The 15,539-nt window shown below is 47.9% G+C and overlaps 8 protein-coding genes across 8 annotated transcripts; 4 read left to right on the top strand and 4 right to left on the bottom strand.

Annotated features, from left to right (window-relative positions):
• Nucleotides 1-435: 435 nt before the first annotated feature.
• Nucleotides 436-1,451, bottom strand: N7479_006205 (aldo/keto reductase; the record flags this gene model as incomplete). The annotated part of the gene is made up of 3 exons (XM_057253901.1): nucleotides 436-982; nucleotides 1,049-1,329; nucleotides 1,389-1,451. The coding sequence occupies 3 exons, from the start codon at nucleotides 1,449-1,451 to the stop codon at nucleotides 436-438; spliced, it is 891 nt and encodes a 296-aa protein (XP_057107763.1).
• A 312-nt stretch (nucleotides 1,452-1,763) lies between these two features.
• On the top strand, nucleotides 1,764-3,918 carry N7479_006204 (uncharacterized protein; the record flags this gene model as incomplete). The annotated part of the gene is made up of 6 exons (XM_057253900.1): nucleotides 1,764-2,115; nucleotides 2,169-2,178; nucleotides 2,237-2,267; nucleotides 2,350-2,500; nucleotides 2,551-3,656; nucleotides 3,718-3,918. 6 exons carry the CDS (start codon nucleotides 1,764-1,766, stop codon nucleotides 3,916-3,918), a joined length of 1,851 nt encoding a protein of 616 aa, XP_057107762.1.
• Nucleotides 3,919-4,323: 405 nt separating this feature from the next.
• On the bottom strand, nucleotides 4,324-5,382 carry N7479_006203 (uncharacterized protein; the record flags this gene model as incomplete). Its single annotated transcript, XM_057253899.1, has 7 exons — nucleotides 4,324-4,433; nucleotides 4,485-4,796; nucleotides 4,850-4,864; nucleotides 4,937-4,950; nucleotides 5,005-5,039; nucleotides 5,138-5,157; nucleotides 5,343-5,382. The coding sequence occupies 7 exons, from the start codon at nucleotides 5,380-5,382 to the stop codon at nucleotides 4,324-4,326; spliced, it is 546 nt and encodes a 181-aa protein (XP_057107761.1).
• A 659-nt stretch (nucleotides 5,383-6,041) lies between these two features.
• Nucleotides 6,042-7,721, bottom strand: N7479_006202 (WD domain protein; the record flags this gene model as incomplete). The annotated part of the gene is made up of 2 exons (XM_057253898.1): nucleotides 6,042-7,497; nucleotides 7,558-7,721. 2 exons carry the CDS (start codon nucleotides 7,719-7,721, stop codon nucleotides 6,042-6,044), a joined length of 1,620 nt encoding a protein of 539 aa, XP_057107760.1.
• A 249-nt stretch (nucleotides 7,722-7,970) lies between these two features.
• Nucleotides 7,971-10,028, top strand: N7479_006201 (SAE2 C-terminal domain-containing protein; the record flags this gene model as incomplete). Its single annotated transcript, XM_057253897.1, has 1 exon — nucleotides 7,971-10,028. The coding sequence occupies one exon, from the start codon at nucleotides 7,971-7,973 to the stop codon at nucleotides 10,026-10,028; it is 2,058 nt and encodes a 685-aa protein (XP_057107759.1).
• A 414-nt stretch (nucleotides 10,029-10,442) lies between these two features.
• N7479_006200 (peroxisomal membrane protein PEX16) lies at nucleotides 10,443-11,771 on the top strand (the record flags this gene model as incomplete). The annotated part of the gene is made up of 4 exons (XM_057253896.1): nucleotides 10,443-10,596; nucleotides 10,660-10,695; nucleotides 10,749-11,589; nucleotides 11,648-11,771. The coding sequence occupies 4 exons, from the start codon at nucleotides 10,443-10,445 to the stop codon at nucleotides 11,769-11,771; spliced, it is 1,155 nt and encodes a 384-aa protein (XP_057107758.1).
• Nucleotides 11,772-11,996: 225 nt separating this feature from the next.
• N7479_006199 (ribonuclease H2 catalytic subunit RNH201) lies at nucleotides 11,997-13,028 on the bottom strand (the record flags this gene model as incomplete). Its single annotated transcript, XM_057253895.1, has 1 exon — nucleotides 11,997-13,028. The coding sequence occupies one exon, from the start codon at nucleotides 13,026-13,028 to the stop codon at nucleotides 11,997-11,999; it is 1,032 nt and encodes a 343-aa protein (XP_057107757.1).
• Nucleotides 13,029-13,278: 250 nt separating this feature from the next.
• Nucleotides 13,279-15,390, top strand: N7479_006198 (Cupin domain protein; the record flags this gene model as incomplete). The annotated part of the gene is made up of 5 exons (XM_057253894.1): nucleotides 13,279-13,340; nucleotides 13,390-13,553; nucleotides 13,616-14,788; nucleotides 14,841-15,089; nucleotides 15,158-15,390. 5 exons carry the CDS (start codon nucleotides 13,279-13,281, stop codon nucleotides 15,388-15,390), a joined length of 1,881 nt encoding a protein of 626 aa, XP_057107756.1.
• Nucleotides 15,391-15,539: the final 149 nt, after the last annotated feature.

Raw genomic sequence — 15,539 nt, 5'->3', positions numbered from 1 at the left:
TGTTGCTTATCGGCTTATCGTTACCGTATAATTTCAATTTACATACAGTGACTGGACATAAGTAATTGCATACCCCCTGGCCCCACCCAACTCACCGCTGATACCGCCTTCCTAAAATGCATAGCATGTATGGATAGTATAGGAAGCAGCGGTTTCTTGTAGGCAAATTACTGTCTTATTTTTTCCCTGACTCTTAAAGCTAGTGCTCTTATATTTGCAGTAATAGTAGAGATAATCATACTTTATGGAGATTCTTTTGACGGGCAAAATATTAGGTAATCTTTAGGGGTGTGGGGCGGGATGCAATTATTTATGTCCACTGACTGTACATGTACTCCGTACAGTGCAAGGTACTTCATTTTCACATGGAGGGAAAAATGAATCTATGGAATTTCTTATACTACCTAGGTAGGTTTCTTCTTAAAGACTCAACATTCAGGAACGGTCATCTTCTGCAAACTTCTCACGCCAGAATGCACGGTAATGAAACTGCTCGCCTATCTTACTAATCTCGTCAACCTCTTGAGGAGTCAGTTTGAACGTAAATATACGCAAATAGCTGTTCAGGCGGGACTCTTTGCCACTAGTAGTGATAGCCACACAGCCACGGTCAATGATCCAGCGTAGCAAGATCTCGGACTCATTGACTGCATATTTGGTGGCCAAGGAGAAGAGCAAAGGGTCCAATGGACCCCCCTGGGCCCGGACGGCAGGGGTGAGGCCCCCATAACTAACAGTCTTGATACCTTTACTTTCTTGGTATGAAACAAGATTGCCATGTTGAAGGTAAGGATGAAACTCAATCTGATTCACAGATGGTACCACTTTAGCGGTTTTGAGAATGGTCTCCAAGTCGATTTGCAGGAAATTAGACACGCCAATAGACCGGGCTTTCCCAGATGCCTTTACTCGCTCCATGGCAGCCCAGGCAGCTTGGAGTTCCTCCTCAGACTTTGAAAAATATGGAGCATGAATCAGGTACCTACTCCAATTATTAACACTGATTCCCAGGCACAGTATTAGTCACACCACGTTGGAATTCACTTACAGGTCCACATAGTCGAGCTGGAGCTTCTTGAGACTGGTATCAATGGCGTGGGAAATATCGGCAATATTGGTGATGACCTTAGTCGTCACAATGAGTTTCTCTCGAGATACCCCGCTCTCTTTGATTGCCTGTCCCAGTTCCTCCTCAGTCTGGTAGATTTCAGCTCCATCCAGGTGATGGTACCCTAGCTTCGTTGCTGTCTTGATTGATTCTACCAATTCTTGATTGATACCAGTGTCCATGGACCTCTTAAACCACGCGGTGCCAGTGCCATATCCAACCTATGTTTTATTAGAGAAAATTGCCAGGGCCAGATTATATGTAATCATAAATTACTCACGACAGGGACCGAAGTACCGTCATTGAGCTCCAATATAGGAATAGAGGAAATGGCGTTTGCCATGATTCCAATGTGTTTTCAAATTGCAAAATATAGGATGAGAAGTTGTTATGTGGATACCTCTCGGTCATATAGGCCGTACCTGATGAAGGCCACCCGTGGACCTCAATGATTAATAATGTCAATTATGTCATTTCTACCTTCCTAGGTAGTTACCTAGATTCCTCTCCATACTTTACCTACCAACTTCACAATTCATATTCTTGAACAATTAGTCTCTCTATGAACTTCCGTGTGCTCGCATATTCAAGAAATTGGTGTATGTTTCCACGAACTAACTTTCAGCCACCGTCCCTTCGGAATCGTTTAAACCAAATGGTATCGCATCTTTCGACTGCTGGGATCTCCCTGGCTGAATTACCGAAATCAAATGTTTTCACATCTAAATTGCCATCTGATCCGGCTTTTGATACACCAGAATCCTCACATAGCGCTCCACGGGAAACTTTAGGGCCTCGTATGGTCAAAGGAGCTTTGTTCACATACATCCGCCCAGAGCAGACTGATGAGCCAGAACTCCTGGGAGTCAGTTCAAAGGCGATGAAAGACTTGGGATTGAAACCAGGCGAGGAACAAACATCACAATTCAAGGCGCTGGTCGCTGGGAATGAGATTTGGTGGAACGAGGAACAGGGTGGAATCTACCCATGGGCGCAGTGTTATGGAGGTCAGTATCCATATTGTCATGCACGAGAAATCCAAAGAGACTAACCTTGACAGGATGGCAATTGTAAGCTTAAAAAAAAGAGCTCGGGGAGTAAGTATCGTTACCAGCTGACAACATGTAGTGGTTCATGGGCTGGACAACTTGGAGACGGGGTAAGTTAATAAGTTAACATGCAAACTTTGTAATGAGTTCTCGGTCACCATCATCAAGAGATACTAACGGCCAATGAACTAGCGTGCAATCAGTCTATTCGAATGCACCAACCCGCAGACAAATACGCGTTACGAGCTACAATTGAAAGGAGCAGGCAAAACACCATATTCGCGTTTCGCAGACGGCAAAGCTGTCCTCCGGTCAAGTATCCGTGAATACGTGGTCTCAGAAGGTAAGCAAACTTGCAAGAAACTCCAGAACATACCACTGAGACATTGCCAGCTCTCTCTGCCCTTGGTATACCGACCACTCGGGCACTCTCACTCACCTTAGTCCCCAATGCCAAGGTATTGCGAGAGCGTCTTGAACCAGGAGCAATTGTTGCTCGGTTTGCTGAGAGTTGGTTAAGGATCGGCACTTTTGATCTTCTTCGCGTTCGCGGAGATCGTGAGCTGATCAGAAAGCTTGCGACGTATGTTGCAGAAGATGTTTTTAGCGGGTGGGAATCCCTTCCCACCATTGTATCACTGCGTGACCAACAATCCTCTGCACAAATCGATAATCCCCAGAGGGGTATCGCCGGCGATCAAGTACAAGAACACGAGGATGTGCAAGAGAATCGATTTGCTAGACTGTATCGGGAAATCGCTCGCCGTAATGCGAAGACAGTGGCCGCGTGGCAGGCCTACGGCTTCATGAATGGCGTGCTGAACACCGACAACACATCCATTTACGGCTTGTCGCTAGACTACGGTCCGTTTGCGTTTATGGACAACTTTGACCCTCGGTACACCCCGAACCATGATGACCACATGCTGCGATATGCCTATCGCAACCAACCCAGCATTATCTGGTGGAATCTGGTCCGACTCGGAGAGTCACTAGGTGAGTTGATTGGGGCGGGAAACCGGGTTGACGACGAAAGCTTCGTCGAGAATGGGGTGACGGAGGAGTTTGAACCAGAGCTCATCAAACGCGCGGAAAATATCATTGAGCGTGTGGGCGAGGAGTTCAAAGCATTGTTCCTAAATGAATACAAGCGCTTGATGGGCCAGAGGCTAGGACTCAAAACGCAGGCTGAGTTGGACTTCCAGAATCTTTTCTCAGAGATGCTGGACACACTTGAAGCACTTGAACTGGACTTCAACCATTTCTTCCGCCGGCTTTCGGGACTGCCACTATCCAATTTAGAGACCGAAAAAGGCCGAAAGGAAGCGGCCTCGGTCTTCTTCCACGCTGAAGGTTTCGGTGGAATTGGATACACCGAAGCTACAGCTCGAGATCGCATTGCGAAATGGTTGGGTAGCTGGCGGGTTCGCATCCTGGAGGACTGGGGCCCCGCAAACGATGAGGAAAGACAAAAGGCCATGAAATCTGTCAATCCGAATGTAAGTATCCATTAAAATCTTCTTTCTGAGGTCCAATGCAGATTGACTAATCCATTGATAGTTCGTGCCTCGAGGGTGGATTCTCGACGAGATCATCGAACGTGTTGAGCGCAAAGGAGACCGAGAAATTCTAGACCGGATCATGCAGATGTCTTTGAACCCGTTCAACGATGAATGGGGTCTTCACAAGGAAGAGGAAGAGCGTTTCTGTGGGGATGTCCCCAAGTACAAGAGGGCTATGATGTGTAGTTGCAGCTCGTAGTCAAGTCACGAGTGAGTGCCATGCGGGTCTTAACTTTCTAGGAGCCAAGTGTATATGGCTTTGTAAGGAATCACAACTGATTTAAGCTACATAGTAAATGCATCAACTCCCAATCCACGAGATAGACTCAGAGAAATTAAAACGTGCAACGAATATGTTCTAGGCTTCCTACTTCACATTTTATATGCGTTATTATAAAATCCGGGGAATTACCAAACAACCTAGGCAGGAGGCATCAAAAGGTTAGATCATATCAACCTTGTCAGGTGTTGATCTCTAATCATACATTTTCAGGGGAAAAAAAGAGAAATTCGTTTCGTGCATGCATGAAAAATGTCATCCAATCCCATCGAAACTGCAGAAATATGTTGACCAAAAGAGCAATGCAAGCAAGCAATGGGCATCTTAGTTAGGGCAGGCGGATTGAACGTGACCGGGCTGCTTGCACTTGTAGCACATGCGCTCACCCTTGGCCTCAGTGGGGCAGTCGCGAGAGACGTGACCGACTTCGCCGCCTGATCATGAGTCAGTAGAAGATTCTAGAGAAAGGAAGAAGGATGACCGACAGTTGTAGCACTTTTGACCCTGAGTGCAGTCACGGGCCATGTGGCCGAAGCCACCGCAGGAGTAGCAGGTCTGCTGGCGACCACCGGCACCACCTGGACCACCGAAGCCACCAGAATTGTAACCACCACCGAAGTTACCACCCTGAGAGCAATTGCGCGCAATGTGGCCGACCTGTCCGCACTTGTAGCATTCCTGGGAACCACCACCGCTGTAGCTGCTGTCACCGCCCTGGGGGCATTCGCGGGAAAGATGTCCAGTCTGGCCGCAACGGTAGCAGGACTTCTCCTTGGCGGGCTCCTGGCATTCACGGCCTGTTGGAAATGTCAGTCAAGTCCAAAGAAAATTTGCGATACCCAAAACTTACTCAAGTGACCCTGGCCTGTAAGTGTGATTTAACTTGAATTAGCGAAGTTCTAATAACCGACAATGGACGTTTTTGAAAGGTGCATACCATTACAGTTGTAGCTATTGGACCGGGTTAGCTTTTGAATTGGAAAGATCAAAGAGAAGGGGAATTACCAGGTAGGGTTTCCCTTCTTAGGGCAGTCCTTGGCCTAGAAAGAGTAAGCTTCTCTATTTTTGGGGTTTTATTGCCACGAAAAAATCCGGGAGAAATTTCAAGAGGTCAGGCAGAAGGGGTTATATAATTTACCTGGTGAGAGGCCTCGCCGCCTATGAAGAACGTTAGTTTTTTTTTTTTAGGGAAAAAAAAAGGTCATATCTCATTTTGCGCAATAGATGTCACAAGAGAGTCTCTTCAATTTCGAGTGCCACAAGCTCCTGAATATGACGTATTCAGGTTTCGATCAAATTGACTCTCCCAGTCCAGTTTGCAGTAAAAAAGAGTAAGAACATACAGTTGAAGCAGCCACCACGTCCAGCAGGGGGAAAGTCCATGATGAATAAAGGGGATTTTATAATAGAATAAAAAAAAAGTAATAGGAAGAAGTTGAAGAGTCTGGAAAATTAATATTGTGCGGGGGAAAGAAATCTTCCCGCTCTTTAAAGCTGACCGCCCTGGAGAGAGAAGAGAGGAGAAAATAGAGATGGTCGGGGAGGTTTTTTGGGGGGAAGTTTTCTCATTTTTCTCAAATTTATTTTTTTTCGGCTGTTTTCATTCTGCTTTTCTTTGTATTCTGTTCCTTTCCTGGTCATCCAACATATATAATAGAAAGTCACTCACATAAATGTCTTTCCCTTTTTATCCATCTATTTGACCTTTGGTGGCCTAGATTTGAAGTCTTTCAGGGTTGTAATGGTCATTGGAGACCTGAGACTGGAAATTGGGAAATGGAAAATGGAGAAGGGGAAACTAAACAGAAATGAATATGTTAAGGGCACGACTTATGTATATATATATATCCATACATGGAGTATTATAGGTAGGTATATATAAGCCTGACCCCCTGTCTTGCCAGGGTCCCCAATCTAGGAGTACCTTGTGCCACTCGGGGGGTTATTAGTCCATATCACAGGCTAATGTAAGTTGGAGGTAATCGTCTTTTTTTTTCTTTTCTTCTTCTCCGTTTAGCATTGACAATAATATATACTTTGTGTTAAGTGAAGTCGTAACACTCAAGTAACTGTGTTCCGGTCCTTTCTCGAAGGAGAAGTACCCGTTCATCGTCGAATCCAATAGGCAAGGTCAATTCCTGGGACTCTACATTTCCACTGCCCATATTGTGGTAAATCGCTCCTCCGGGCTCTGACGCTGGTTCCCCCTTGTTTCCAACGTTGAGCTGAACACTGTGCTCCTCGAAGAATTTGCGGCTGCCCAGGGATGATATCGCCATCTCTAGCTCCCATATTCGAATTTCACCCCCGCGAGAGCTTACAGAGACAGCTTTCCCGCGGTTGGTCACCTGAACCGCAGATACGGAAGAGGTATGGCCCCAAAGTCGTCGGCCGCCTTGGACAAACAAATTTTCCGATGTAGATACCACAAGGTACATTGTCAACGTATTATCGGCATGTGAACTCAGCAAATACGGATGGGAATAGGACATAGAGGTTGGCGGCTGTTGATGTAGGATAAATGGTGTCCCTGGGGTGATGGGAGGTTGATTGTCTTCAGCCGCAGAGCGTCGCCTTTTTCTGGATTGAAGTGGCCTCAATCCATACTGGGAATCCACTGTAGTAGCCAGTCGCGAATCAAGTTGTTGGCCATCTTTGCCTAGACGCAATTCTTGAATCCCTAGGGACCACCCACATCCAATATGAAAAAAACTATACACAATAGTAGCGACAATTTCGGAAGACGAGACTCTAAGAGATAGTGTCATGGGTGCAACAATGTTATCTGCATTAAGGGAGGCGACCTGATGGGGCTCTGAGCCCTCGGCCTTTTCCCCCGCTCGATGGCTGCCAGATTGCAGATTATACAAGGTCAAATGTTTGTGCTGGGATACTACCATCAAATATGGCGATGAAAGGGCCATTGCTGTTATAGCAGCACCACTGGAGCCGACATGAGAGGACTGCAAGTCTAACTGGGATGTTTGAAGATTTAAGACGAAGAGGCTGAAATGACCATCTTCCAGTCCCACTGAGATCTCAATCTCATCTTGGATTTGACTTACTGCCAAGGCGGTTGGGGCCATAGATGATGATTTCGATGGAGCGGACAAAGGAATTCTTGCGAGACAACGTGCTGAGTCTCCTGTGTTCCAAGCCCGGAGCCCATGCGCTGGGTCTGCCGTGAATACAACCCCAGCACAAAAACTGACCAGCGTGGGAGGGCATGGTGGCTGAGGAAACTGTACCTCGGTAACCCGGCATAGCCCTTTGGACCAATTATGCCGGAGCCGATACTGCCGTTTCCAATTGCCCTCCTGTGCCAAGTGCCCATGATCGAACCACGTTGCGACCTTGGGCGAGTAATCTGTCTTGGCTGGAAGGGTTGTGCGTCTAGTATTTGCCAGGCGGCGGGCACGGGGCCGCACCCATTGCGAGTAGTATTGCTTTTTCCATATCTCAGAGTCCCCACCAAGAGCATGGAAGCGATGTGATAACCTGGATGAGGTAACAGGTCAGCGGAACCATCGAGAAGGACTGATCACAATGGGAGCATACCTTTGACACACATTGAGAGATGATATTGGTAAAAAAGAAAGGATATGGAGTAGTAGCTCGTTGCTCAGCCGAGACAGACGATCAAGTGGCCCGACATCGTTCCGAGCACGGATACGCTTTTGCGGTAGATCGGAGTCCCGATTTTCTCTGCACCGTTTGGGCATCCTATCTCAGGCTAAATGAATTGAAGAAATCATTCCACACACCGAGCACCCCGGCGGTTGAAAGTAGACAATTGTAAGTGGAGTCGGTCCCGATACACCGGGAGAGTCTTATCAGTGATAAGCTCACGTGTGCCCATTTGGCCTCGACGCGTTGTCGCGTTTATATCTCTGCTTGACAGAACGTCCCCCACCCTTTGCTTCTCCTATAATTCATGTTGTTTTCCTCGTTGGTACACTAGAAACTATACAATGGAAGTTGTCAAGGAGCTGCACGCTGCTGTGGCAAATGCCTGTGAGGCCTCCTTCGACAATGCCTATAAGCACATGAAATCCCATATTGATGCGCACACCAAAGAGGCAGAAATTAAAGAAGCAATGGCCAGCCAAGCCCTGCGCCAATCAGAGACTAAAATCCGAGAGCTTCAGCACGATATCACGGTACTCCGGAGTGAGCTGCAACAATATGAAGTTGATCCACAGGATCTTGAACTTCCCGGGAAATATGCCAATCTAGAGACAGAATTTGACCCGAAGAACTTGTGGGGTGGCGATCTGGATTATGATGATCATCCCAATGTTCGGAAGTCTCGGAAAAGAGTTGAGGCCAAATACACTGCGCTTTATACAAATTTACAGACGTTCATCCAAACCTGGAGTGGTCTCAAATCCCGGGTGTTGCAGCACAAAAAAAAGCTACGGCGATGGGATCGGCAATTAGAGCGTGGAGAGTTCTCGCTTGTTCTCAATGGTCAACCCGTCACATTCCGCAGAATACAAAGTCCCATCTCTGAGGATGTTGACGAAGAACACCCGCAGGCCCAAGGCTCCTCGAAGAAACGTCCAAGAGAAGAGTGTCCAAATCTTCCGGCCAAGGCTATCAAGTCGTCGCAAGCAAGGACCTGTGCAGGTGATGTGCATGCAAATATGAAAGTTGAAGATGATAACCAAACAATAATTCACGGTTTAACATCAGAGTCGGCCGCTGCCCAATCTAGCTCTCCTAGAGCGGATATGGAACCCTCGGAATCGTCCGATACAATATGTCTCCTGTCCAACGTCCGCCAGCAGCAGAATCGGCAGAGGCTTTCACCAACACTTCCCGGCAGAAACCTCACGCATAGCCAACGAGCAGCCATGAGCTCGGAGCGCTCTGCAGTTGTCAAAAATGAGATACTGTCCTCGAGTCCAACACAAGGTTCAGTGCACAACAGTGAACAGCCATTTGTAAGCACGCAAGATCTCGATGAGATAGGGGACACGATACGAACACCAATGAAACGGAAAGCCTACCGCAATGTCAATATTGCAGACGCTTGGAATTCAGAGAACAGTACGAATAAAGTACATCACTCAAAGCAAATTCCACTAGGCCGGCAAATATCTCAACAGTTGTCCATACTCCAACCAGTTGACGGCAACGCAGGCAGCGCGAACTTCTCTGCACAGGGATCTTCCACGAAACACCTTCAGGATCTGGAGCGACGCGCGATACCAGCACTGGCGGAAGACGGTGATAATGCGACGGCCTTATGGACGTCTTCGAAGACTGGTTCCGGTGTCAATCTTGGATCTGCAGAAGTAAATCCTCAGGGTGGATTTGCACAAAGACGTCTAGAAAATCTTCTAGAACGATCGCTACCCTCCAAATCACCACTTCATCTGTCGAGCAAAGACCACGGTCCTGATTTAACAAGGGCGGGTGTTACACCCCAGAGTGACCAAACAAGGCCCAAGATGTCGAGTCAAATGGCCCCAGATATAGACCCCGATGATGAACCATTCAGGGCAAGACCTCTTCGCCGCCTTGGGCTGGGGCATTTCAAAATCAATCCGGTTAAAAATCAAGGCCTTGATTATGCATATGGTACAGTTGTCCGAAAGAAGGATGAACGCAAATGCATATCAGGCTGTACTCGCCCAGGATGTTGCGGTGATCGGTTCCGGGCCATGGCCCGCCTTGGTGGTCTTTCCGGTAAATCTGGAGCAGAACAAGAGGAAGAAGACCAGGCAATTCTACAAGAATTCGTGGGAGAAGACACACAATTGCTTCGAAATATGAGCGGCAAAGAGCGTGAAAATCTCCTGGTGGAAGCAAGAGCCAGAGCCCTGGCCAACCGATATGGACGACATCGGCATGCTCACCAGCGAGCTCAATCCCCTCCTGGCTTCTGGCGAACTGACATGCCAAATACACAGGAGGAGGAAGATGATCTTGAAGCTGCTAAGAGGTTGGAACGTGAGAAAGTGGAAGAGCGATATCGAGAGGCTATGCGCCCTGGGGGATTATGGACATGGGCGGATGAATAAGATAACTTATCTCTCTATGAGCTGTTAGATATTTACTGTGTGACTAGAAACGCATCATACAGATGCAACCACCACTTCATTTGGAATGCTTTTTACCGCATTCGTATATAAAAAAACATACAAGAGCATTAAAAAACACATTAGAGTGTTATTGCATATACCGTCCCTTATGTATAGGTAATCTTAAGCCAGATAAATCAGATTATCAAAGTCCTACATCGTTAATATGACTCCAAAGTACAACACAGCCTTACTACATAGTATGTAAGTATACAACAAAAAAGGGCGAACCCATCAACCTCGGCCCAGGCGTCTTGGCAGACGCAGAAGCGGGGACCACGTGCCCCTGTAATCTCCCGAGGTCGCCCTCCCCGGATCTCATCTCCTTCAGTTCAACATGCTTGAAGCTTAAAGATGGAAACTGTTCGCAATATTCAGAATCCAATACCTTCAGTGCTCTTGAAACCCTCCAAATGGCTTTCTGTCTATGAAGACTTTGTGACCAAGAATGCCAGCTCGGTTGGTCAAGTCGAGTCAGCATTGAGATCATTGACTTATATCATCCCAGGTGAGTTCTCAATCGGTTTGACGATGCAGCTATTGAAAAATCTAATTTTTTTTTTCTTAACAGGGCGATACCGCGAATCAGAAATCCCCTCAGAATGTGGTTAGTATAACATTATACTTGCCTTTGAGCGTGCCTGCTGATACCCCCTGCAGTACACTCCGGTGTCCAGTTGCTATCGTTATATCACGACTCTCTTGTTTCACGAGTCATTGATCGGCTGCCATCGACTATTCTCCGGCGGCCGCCCACTCCCCATTCCCGGTATACCAAATACTGGACCTCTCGCTCCTCGCTGTATCGACAGGTAGCGCTTGCGCTACAAATGCTCCAGTATACTGAGCTTCTCTGGGAGATGGCGGCGCGGCGGCGCGGCCAGAAAACACGGTGGCGCGTGGTTGTCTTTATTGAATTCGGAAAGGCAGTCTGTCGCTTGCTTCTTCTGCGACTGACCAACTCCAGGCCACTCGTCAGTCCTCCACTTCCAGAGCGCGAGGTTGATCCAAGAACGACAGAAGAAGAAGAAACACAGAGTGACTGGAATGGAATGGACACTCCGGTCAGCGAGCGGTCTTCGGACTTGAGTTGGACAATGCCTCGCACGGGACTTTCTCTTCCGTCTCTTCCCGACGTAAACGATGTGTCAAACTATCTCATTTCTAAAGTTCTTACGGCAGATGACATCAAACCCCCCAAGGCACTACTCCATCGGGTGACGGGACAAGGGCAAGTGGCTGAAGTGCTGTACATTCTTCGCCCTGTAGTCTACGCAATGGCGATGCAAAAGTGGAGTGGTGATAAGCGAAGCTGGCGGCCATGGCTTATTGGTTTTGGGATGGAGTATGGCTGCCGCCAGCTCGCAAAGCGGGACTTCCGTGAAAGGATCGCTGGCGGTCTTCGAGGACTGACAGGGCTTGAGCGAGAGGAACTGAAGAAGCGTGGATGGTCAATGGGCTGGTGGATGATGCGAGGCGCATTCTATGAAAACATCACTAAGTAAGAATCCCGACTCTTGTCTTTGGGCTCCCATTTGAATACTGACATTGTCAAACAGGCCCTGGCTACACAGTCTAACTGGAAAAATGAAGGGCAAGCCATTGTTGGACTTGGTGGGTAGTGTCGTGGAGGACTATGAATACCTCTGGGACAACTTCTACTTCTCGACTGCTACGCTGTGAATTTCCACAAATGAGCCCAAATCTTCTTTACCAGTGATACCCATTATTTCTATGTACGAGTCTTTTTTTCTATTTTTTTTTCTTACTACATTCACAATTGGACTTGCTATTCTGTCTTTCATTTGTTCTCACTCTTGCTGTGCTTTTTCAAACGAGCGCAAGGGGTATCATTAATTTTTTTTATCCAAGTTTCATGTCTAATCACATTACACGGAGTATTCACATTCAGAGAACCTCAGTTTGTCTGCAGCCATACCAATCTCGTAATCCAACCTTGCCGGGGTTTTTGCCGGGGTTTGATGATAGTAAGAACTCATCTAGTCGAGGTGCGCTTTCCTCCTCTTCGTCGGGCCAGTCGACTCGTGCTGCTCCTTTCATTTCAAGCATCTCTTTCGCAGTGCCCCAGCTGAATCGACACTCGTTACCCCATCCAAACACAGGGTCCATGTTGCGTCGAAGCCAGCCGACGCACTTGGAGTCCGAGGGATAGCCACTTCCCCAAGTTTCTAGGGCTGGACTAAGTGACTGCTCAGCCCGAAGCACGGCCTCGTACATGACTTCCAGTGCAACATCTCGTGTCACCTTGGCTGCCACACTGGCAGCGCTGACACAGGGATACAAGGAATCGGCCTTCTTTGCCACGGTGATTTTGAGAGATGGGAATATTCGCTCCAATTTCTGCTGGTATGTAGCGGGATTCCCAATCGTGTCAATGTATACCTCTCGTACATCCACTCCAAGGTCTTCGACCACCCCTCGAATGATCTCCACTGTGGCATCCATGGCCTGGGCGTTTAGATTGTATACTGCGGTGGGTGATCTCATCATGCCAGAAGAGATGTCGCACGCCGACAGTACTTTGACAGCATATCCGCAGGATTCGAACAATGAGTCTCCTGGTGTATTCAAAAGATGCATCAAGTTCGCTCGCACGGTAGGTGTAAGGACTTTGCTATCGTCAAAGCTGTGTTTCTCGGTCAAAAGCGAGTGGTGGAGGTCAAGTGGAAGATAGAAGGCACCGTAGACCATTGGCCCTAGGACTGGACCACGACCGGCTTCATCGACACCTAAAACGCATGGTGTACTCTCAACTGTATCATGAATTGTGGGTGAGGTCTCTTGGGGCGTGATTGCGTTTGGGCATAGGGTGTAGTACGCGTAGGACTCGCCGGAGAGAAGGGGTTCTGAAATCACACTAGGAGGAATAAAGATGGACGAATCCTTGAGAGAATCGAGTGGGGAAGTATCTTTTGTCATGATAGGTATGTAAGATATCGTAAAGTCTGTTTAAAGAGGAGGAAACAAAAAGCTTGAAGATATTCCGTACAAAGAAATGCAAAGATCCCGAGCTCACAACGCGTCGACCGTTCGGGATTAGCGGGGCGCGTGTTGCTCTTCCCGCCTAAATTCCGCATTCCTCCCCTCCACCTTATGTCGCTTTTGACTGCTTTTATTGAATCTATCCTCATCTTTGCTTTCAATTCTATCCTGGTGTTCAACTTTGAACATGGCACGAGGGCCCGGAAAGGCCCGCGACTTCGACTACTCCAATGTGGGAACTAAGGGAAGGTGAGTTGATATGGTCTTCTACCAAAACCTCTATACTGAATATTTCTAGGCGCACTGGCATCTCTCTAAAGGAGGGCCGGCGCGACGAACATGGAATGGAAGAAGTAGATGGTCTCTTCTCATCTCCTGAAAATTCGCCTGTCGAGTTGAATGGGTTTAAAGACATGGAAAATGACTCTTCAGCTGGGTCTGAGGGCATGTCGATGGACGAAGGTCGGCTAATTCTGTGTCGCCTTATATTGCCAACTCCTTACGTGCTGATGCAAATCCTATAGGCAATGCGCCAGATCCCATGGACTTCCTCAAGGGCACAAATGGCTCACGTACCTCTTTTCTCCCTCCGCCTGCCGCACGGTCGCCGATGAAGACTGGCCTTACTGGGTCTCCGCGGAGGACTTCAGCGCTACAATCAACTCCAGACCCGCAGGATATTCTCGAGTCGTCTAGTCCGTCCAACGGAAAAGGTTTCGCAGGCGCACAGGGAGAATCGCGCCAGGATCCATCTCCTCTTTCCACTCGCTCGGTGAATGTGGGACGTCCGAACCAGAGGAATGGCACACAGCAAAAACCCACGACAAAAGCACATCTAGGAGCAAAATTTGAGCCAGCAGTCATACATGATTTTTCCGACTATTCCGACAGCGACGAGAACGCGAATGCATTCGCCGCAGTACAAAGAAATTTTGGTGATAGTCTGAATGTCGATTCTGATTCGGTTGCTGCAGAGGAGCTACCCGATTCTCCCAGGGAAGACCAACAAGATTATGACGATAACTTATCTACCGCTGACACGACTCCGCCCCGGGAAGAACCCGTTATAACATCCAAGTCAACAAAAAAGGCCGCGCCAAAGACCGCCAAGACAGACAAAAATCAGGCGAAACCCCCTGTGCCACGCGGGCGTCCAAAGTCCCAACGCCGTAACGTGGAAGAAGACGCCGACCCCAGACCAACCAAAAAGCGGAATACCACCAAAGTATCTCCACCGGTGCATGAACCTTTGGATCCGGAATTGCATCGAGTGGTTGAGAATTACGCCAACCGCGCAGGCCCTTTGAAAGGCCGAAGTTTGTATATCCTCAAACGTGAAAACCCTAGCGATAACGGTGCGACTCACACTCGATCTGGGCGTGTTTCTGTCCGACCGTTAGCATACTGGCGCAATGAACGGTGCGTCTTCGGTGACGGGGAGGCAGCCGAGGGACATCGATATCCTCTTTCAACCATAAAAGAGGTCATTCGCACCGAGGAACAAGAGCCTGAAAAGAAGAAGAAGAAGGGGAAACGCTCAACGTCCCACAAATCCAAGTCTAAGAAACAAAGGGATGATTCTTCGGACGATGATGAGGAAGTTGATCTCTGGGAGAAGGAAGGTGGTGTTCTTCATGGCTACACCCTCAAATGGGACGGGAAAACACAGACCAGTTCGAAGGAGGAGGAAGTCCTAGGTATGAACCCCAATCCCTTTACAGTTGGTTCATTTACTAACCGTTGACACAGACATTGCATATGCTCCCTCTGGAATCGAAACCAGAGAAGTCAAAGACTCAACATTCCGATTTGCGAAACTGCTTAGTTCATCGTTCATCGGGTCTGGAGTTGTGGAGCTCCCACCTGATGGAGTCAAGAAACCCAAGAACTCGAAGAAAATGCACATGGTCTTTTATGTCTGTCACGGGCGTGTTCAAGTGGATATTTCAGGTGTCCAGTTTAGTGCTGGAAAGGGTTGTGTTTTCCAAGTTCCTCGTGGTGAGTCTCATTTCATCCGGCTTCTTTGATTCGTCTGCAATTAATTGACACCAGGATCCCATTTCCAGGTAACTATTACAGCTTTGCAAACACCCATCGAAAAGAAGCTCGACTTTTCTTCACACAAGGCTGTGTCCCCGACGAGAATGAGAATGAGAACGAAGAGGACACACCGCAGATGTCTCAGGATGCTGGCCCTGAAAGCGAATTTGAAGCCGACACTCCCACTGTTCCTGTTCATGTCCCTGCTAAGAAAGCCAAGGGTCGCCCAAAGGGCAAGCAAAAGAAGATTGGCAAATGATCACTTGATCTCTGTCCTCCACTCCTATTCTAATGTTTGTAGGCATTGACAACTTGCCATGATACCTTTTACGTGGATGCCCTGAAATTTTATTTTGAGGGCGTCTAAATGTCTTTTATTGTTATTAGTTCTTCAGCGATTTGTTTTCA

The sequence above is a fragment of the Penicillium vulpinum genome (genome assembly GCF_028829585.1).
Source record: "Penicillium vulpinum strain IBT 29486 chromosome Unknown utg000003l_segment0_segment0, whole genome shotgun sequence".
Lineage (NCBI taxonomy): Eukaryota > Fungi > Ascomycota > Eurotiomycetes > Eurotiales > Aspergillaceae > Penicillium > Penicillium vulpinum.
This window is presented reverse-complemented; position numbering and strand designations above follow the sequence as displayed.